This window comes from Octopus sinensis, linkage group LG7 (assembly GCF_006345805.1).
Source record: "Octopus sinensis linkage group LG7, ASM634580v1, whole genome shotgun sequence".
Lineage (NCBI taxonomy): Eukaryota > Metazoa > Mollusca > Cephalopoda > Octopoda > Octopodidae > Octopus > Octopus sinensis.
In genome coordinates this window covers 107,451,345-107,456,757 of record NC_043003.1, presented here as the reverse complement: position 1 = coordinate 107,456,757, position 5,413 = coordinate 107,451,345, and the positions used below count along the sequence as shown (strand labels likewise).

Genomic DNA, 5,413 nt, shown 5'->3' with positions numbered 1-5,413 from the left:
GAGACACCAATTCATTGTTTCGCCTGAAAGTAATGGATGAGGAAAGAAAAACATGAAAAAACCAACATCACAGAGCTTGAAATAATAGTTATTAGGTCATTAAAGAAAACAAATGCAATTAGGTCACAATAACTTAATTACAGCAATTATTACACACCTACTCACACACACATATATTTATTCAATACACACTCTACACAGTAGAACAATGATATATACACACCTGAGTAAACCCAGAAATGTAAAGACAGGAAAATACTGCTAAGAATTCTGACAGCTTATATAAACATGAAATTTAGGAAGGAAAGAAGGGCTACAGGTAATCATATGAACCCCAGTACATGACTGGTATTGTATTTTATCAACCTTGCAAAGATGGAAGAAGTTGACCTTGGTAGGATTTGAACTCTGAACGTAAAGAGTCGTAAATAAAATAACACAATTTATTTTCTTCGAAAGTAATAAGTAACAAGAACAGGAGAAAAGAAGGAAGACAGTTTATTAAAGGAACCCCTGGATATTACTGGTACAGATTATATTGACCCCAGAGTGATAGTAAATATTCTGGTAGGATTTGAACATGGAACATAAAAGAGACAAATGTAAATACTGTAAGGGGATGATTATGTATTTAGCCCAGGGTCGGAGTAAATAGGGAAACTACAAAGGAGAGAGAGTGAGGAAGAAAGAGAGAGAGAGAGAGAGAGAAAGCAGTTTTAGATGAGATGAAAAGAAGAAGAGAGAGGATTTGAACCTGTGACGTTGAGGAAATGGAGAACGAGTTGAAGTAAAGAGTCCAGTCAGGCAACAACAATAACAATTATGGTGATGATTAATTAATAAAGTAGATTACAGTGCGAAAGAGAGAAGAAAGACAATGACCCCATGGTGGGATTATGACATGAATGACTGAATGAAAAAGAAATAAACATTATTGAAAACATAAAAGAAACAGATTTGGATATTCCAGATCCAATGGGGACTTACCGCTGAACTGCCTCATGCAGTGGTGTGTCTCCAGCGTTGTCCACCACATTGACATCAATGCCATTGTGACCCAACAATATTTCGACAATGTGCAAGTGTCCCCGAAAACAGGCCCAGTGCAGCGGCATGCGACCATCATTAGACCATGCATGAACCTGAAAAAGAAAAGAATAAAAACATTAAAAATGGTGTCTGAAAGGGGAGTCGGGTGGTGAAGAATTAAAAGAAAAACTCACAGAAAAAGAGAAGGAATGAAATTAATTAAACAGGTGGAATGATTGGGGTGGGGAGTAGGTAATGGAGATTTCTATTGTATATACACACAGACATATCTACATATAAATATATTTATACACACACACACACACGCATATAGGATGAATAACTCAATAAATAAACACATAGAGCAGATAAATGTGTGTGTTCGCGTATCTGTGTGTTCATAATTACATTTATTCTTTCATTTGTTTCCGTCATGTGACTGTGGCCATGCTGGAGCACTGCCGTTAGTCGAGCAAATCGACCCCTGGAAGCCTAGTACTTATTTTATCGGTTCTTTTGCCGAACCGCTATGCTATGGGGGACACACAAGCATCAGTTGTCAAGCGATGTTGGGGGGACAAACACAGAAACACAAACACACGCACGTACACACAGACACACATAACACACACACACACGCACATATATGTATATATATATATATATATATATATATATATATATATATATATATACATATATATATCTGTATATATATAATGCAAGATGTGTGTGTGTGAACGTTTTTGTAATTTATGCACATCCACAAATTAACCCGCATGCCGCTAGAATTTTAGGAGGACATTCGTCACGACCCTAGCTGTATTTTCGTCAAATTATTTTCCACCAAGACACCCCGAATAGCGATAAATAATTTTGAGCCATAACTTCTAAATTTCTAAGATGGCCAAAGCTACCATTGTTTACAAAGCAAACATTAATTAAGTCCCCTCCTAGCGACGGTGTAAAGAGAGGTGAGGGACAGAGAGAGAGAGAGATTTTTATAATTTCGTCTTTTTACTGGCAATAACAGACAGACAGGTGTTGTTATGTATGTTTGTATGTGTGAATGGCTTTAGTCACGCATACACACACGCGAGCATATATGCGTAAAAGACACATATATGTAATGTTTGTGTGTGTGTGTTGTGTGTATATATATATGGGCAACATAAACGATATTCTCCGTTTCTCCACAACTAATTTCCAAATTAGCTGAATCCGTTGTTCTAATCATAGCGATATATAGCTGGTCGTGCGTGAACATGGGAGAGAGTAGAGGTTACCAGAGCAAAAGACCTACGTGTTGACTGTAGACACGCTCCTTCGCAAAGGATCAGCTATTATTTTGTAAACAATGTTTCGAAATTGTTCATGTTTTCGAAAGGAGAGGGGTCAACCTAAGCGTTTGACCCGGTCATAAAAACAAAAAAAAATAGTGTAATATGTGTAAAACAACTTCCTCTAAACGAATATGACCCATAAAAAACGTGCGCTCTCGAAAGGAGAGTGGGAGGAGAGGCCTATGGCCTTTTCTTTGATAATATCTTTCTTGTTTATTTAAATTCAGTTCAATGTAGTCTTGCTTTGAACCAAACACCAAACCTTTCTCTTTTTGTGTGTGTGTGTTCTTGATAATCGTTTAGAACAAGTTGTTTTACACCTATTACACTATTTTTTTTGTTTTTGTGCCCGGGTCAGACACGTAACATTCACGAGGTGAATTTTCCAAGGCCTCTCCCCCACCCCTTTTCGCGATCGCACATTTTTTGGGTCATAGTCGTTTAGAGGAATTTGTTTTACACCTATTACACTACTTTTTTTTTTTTTAAGACCGGCCCAAACACTTTAGTTTGACCAGGAGAGGTATGACTTTCACATCTCTGCGGGAGAAGGTAGGCTTCTCTATTCCTGTTACAAAACTTACTTCCGGGTGCCAAATTTGCTTCAGTTGATGGTAATACTCGGGTAGGAGGTGGTGGTGGGACAGTGGCAGGGGCAAAGGCATGCAAAAACATGTATACAATAGGTGTATGTACGTATATGTTTGTGTGTGTGTGTGTTTTGCCCATATATATAAACTTAGTTGTGATCTGAACATAACCGCTTCTCACACAGAGGATCAGGAGCCCTTTTGAGCATTCTACTTTCCTTGCTGGAAGGGTTCTCATCCAATGGGCAAAATGGGGTTACATAAAATAAAACAATCGATGAGTGGAAAAAATCAAGAAACCAATTTCTTATGGAACCATGTGGTTTGTAAGCAAGCTACTAACCACTCCTCTGCCTATATATATATATATATATATATACATATGAATGTTGTTGTATGTTCATCATGAAGTTTTTAAGAATAAATATTTCTAAATAAAATTTTTTGAAAATCCATCACTTTCCATGTCTTAATCAACAATTATGTCTGGAGTTGGGATTGGTTTGAAACTCATCAAATGCTTCCATTTTCTCAACATAATCGTCATCGAAAATCAATGATTTTCATTATAAAATAGGAAACGCCACAAAGTTATGGGGGAAAAAATAAGGGTCTCATGAAGTATATATATATATATATATATATATATATATATATATAATGTGTGTGTTTGTGTGTGTATGTATCTATATATATATGTATATGTATACTCATATATACGTTTATATACATATATGTGTGTGTGTGTGTGTATATATATATATATGTGTATATACATATGTGTATATATATAATATATATATATATATAATATATATATATATATTATATATATATATATATATATCTATATATAATATCTTATAGGCATGTATACATTATATATACGATTATATATATGTACCTATATAAGTGTGCCCCAAATGTCGGGAGAAGAGTTCATCAAAAATTCACAAGAGTATCTTTTGTTTCCTTGTAATTTTTCAAAAAGTGGATAAATTGTTAGGAAAGTATCGAGAAAAACCTTTCGGAGAAGATTAGGATTATTTCGGAATATAATATGAATGAAGAGAAACACTAACATATGCACACCACAATTTACGTTATATATATACATCCATACATTTTATTTGTATATATATATATATAAGTATACAGACACACACATACACACACACGCACACAGACATATATATAATCACTAACCTCAACATCGGTCTGTTTTAATAGGAATGCCACGCCATCTGTCCAGTCATTCGCTGCAGCAACATGGAGAGGAGTCCAGCCACCATTGCTCTTTCCATTTATCTCGCTACCCCGAGATAGCAAGATTTCCACGGCTTCGAGACGACGGCTGAGAGTAAAAGATAGAAACATTGACTAATTTACATTAAACACCTAATTGTTTTGGCTTTCAGACAAAACATCATCATCATCATCATCATTGATTTCATCATCATCACCATCATCGCCTCCATCATCATCATCATCATCCTCCTCCTCATCATCATCATCGCCTCCATCATCATCATCCTCTTCATCATCATCATCAACAGCACCATCATCAATACCGTCATCGTCATCATCATCGGGATTGTTATGATTGAATAATGACTAATGAATTGGATCAATGACTAAAGAGAAGCTTGTTGTTGTTGTTTGCTAGTCTGCTGTTGTGCTGCTGTCCCACTGCCACTACCATGGCCTCTTTGGATATTGAACCTGTGTCTGCAATTGCAACAAATTTACAAACAAAAACACATCTGGAGATTTTACTTGATTCTCAACTTACCCATCAACAGCCCAATGTAAAGCTGTACGACCAATAACGTCTTTTGTTCCCACGTCTCCTCCTGCAAATACTAATATTTTGATGATTCTTCTATCGGCGCCCACTTCACAGGCCAACATTAAAGGAGTTCGTCTAAAAACATCACTTTGGTTCACCTGTAATGAAGAAAGTGAGGACATGTGAAATAGAGAAATTCCATTTTCTCTCTCTCTCCCTCTTTTCTCTCTTTGTCTCTCACTCTCTTTCTCGTTTTCTTTCCCTTTTCTCTCAATCTTTCTTTCTCTATCTCCCTCTTTCATTTCTTTCTTTCTCTTTCCGTATCTCTTTTACTCTCTCTCTCTTTCTTTTCTCTCTTTTCCCATTTTCCTTTCCTCTCTTTCTCTCTCTCATTTCCTTCCTCTGTCTCTTTTTCTTTTTTCTCTCTTATCATTCTCTTTCTCTATTTTTCAATTTCTCTTTCTCTCTCCGTCTCTCACTTTTTCATTTCTTTCTCTTTCTATTCTTACATTCTTTCACTTTCCCTTTTCTTCTCTCTTTCTTTCTCCCTCTCTTTTTCCTCTTCACTTTTCTCGCTTTCTCTCACTCTCTCTCTCTCTCTCTATTACTTTCCTCTCTTTCTTTCTTTCTCTGTCTCTCCTTCACTATTCGTTTTCTCTCTT

The 5,413-nt window shown here is 36.1% G+C and overlaps 1 protein-coding gene across 1 annotated transcript in view; it reads right to left on the bottom strand.

The window, feature by feature from the left end:
• The window catches only part of LOC115213939 (26S proteasome non-ATPase regulatory subunit 10-like), a 24,750-nt gene extending 19,743 nt beyond the window's left edge, over nt 1-5,007 (bottom strand). Inside the window, exons 1-4 of the mRNA XM_036505080.1 lie at nt 4,755-5,007; nt 4,169-4,316; nt 988-1,142; nt 1-23 (exon numbers count right to left, since the gene is read on the bottom strand). The exon at nt 1-23 is cut by the window's left edge and continues 14 nt beyond it. Coding sequence (XP_036360973.1) covers nt 1-23; nt 988-1,142; nt 4,169-4,316; nt 4,755-4,933 — 505 coding nt within the window. The 5' untranslated portion in view covers nt 4,934-5,007. The remainder of the gene's footprint in view (nt 24-987; nt 1,143-4,168; nt 4,317-4,754) is intronic.
• Nucleotides 5,008-5,413: the final 406 nt, after the last annotated feature.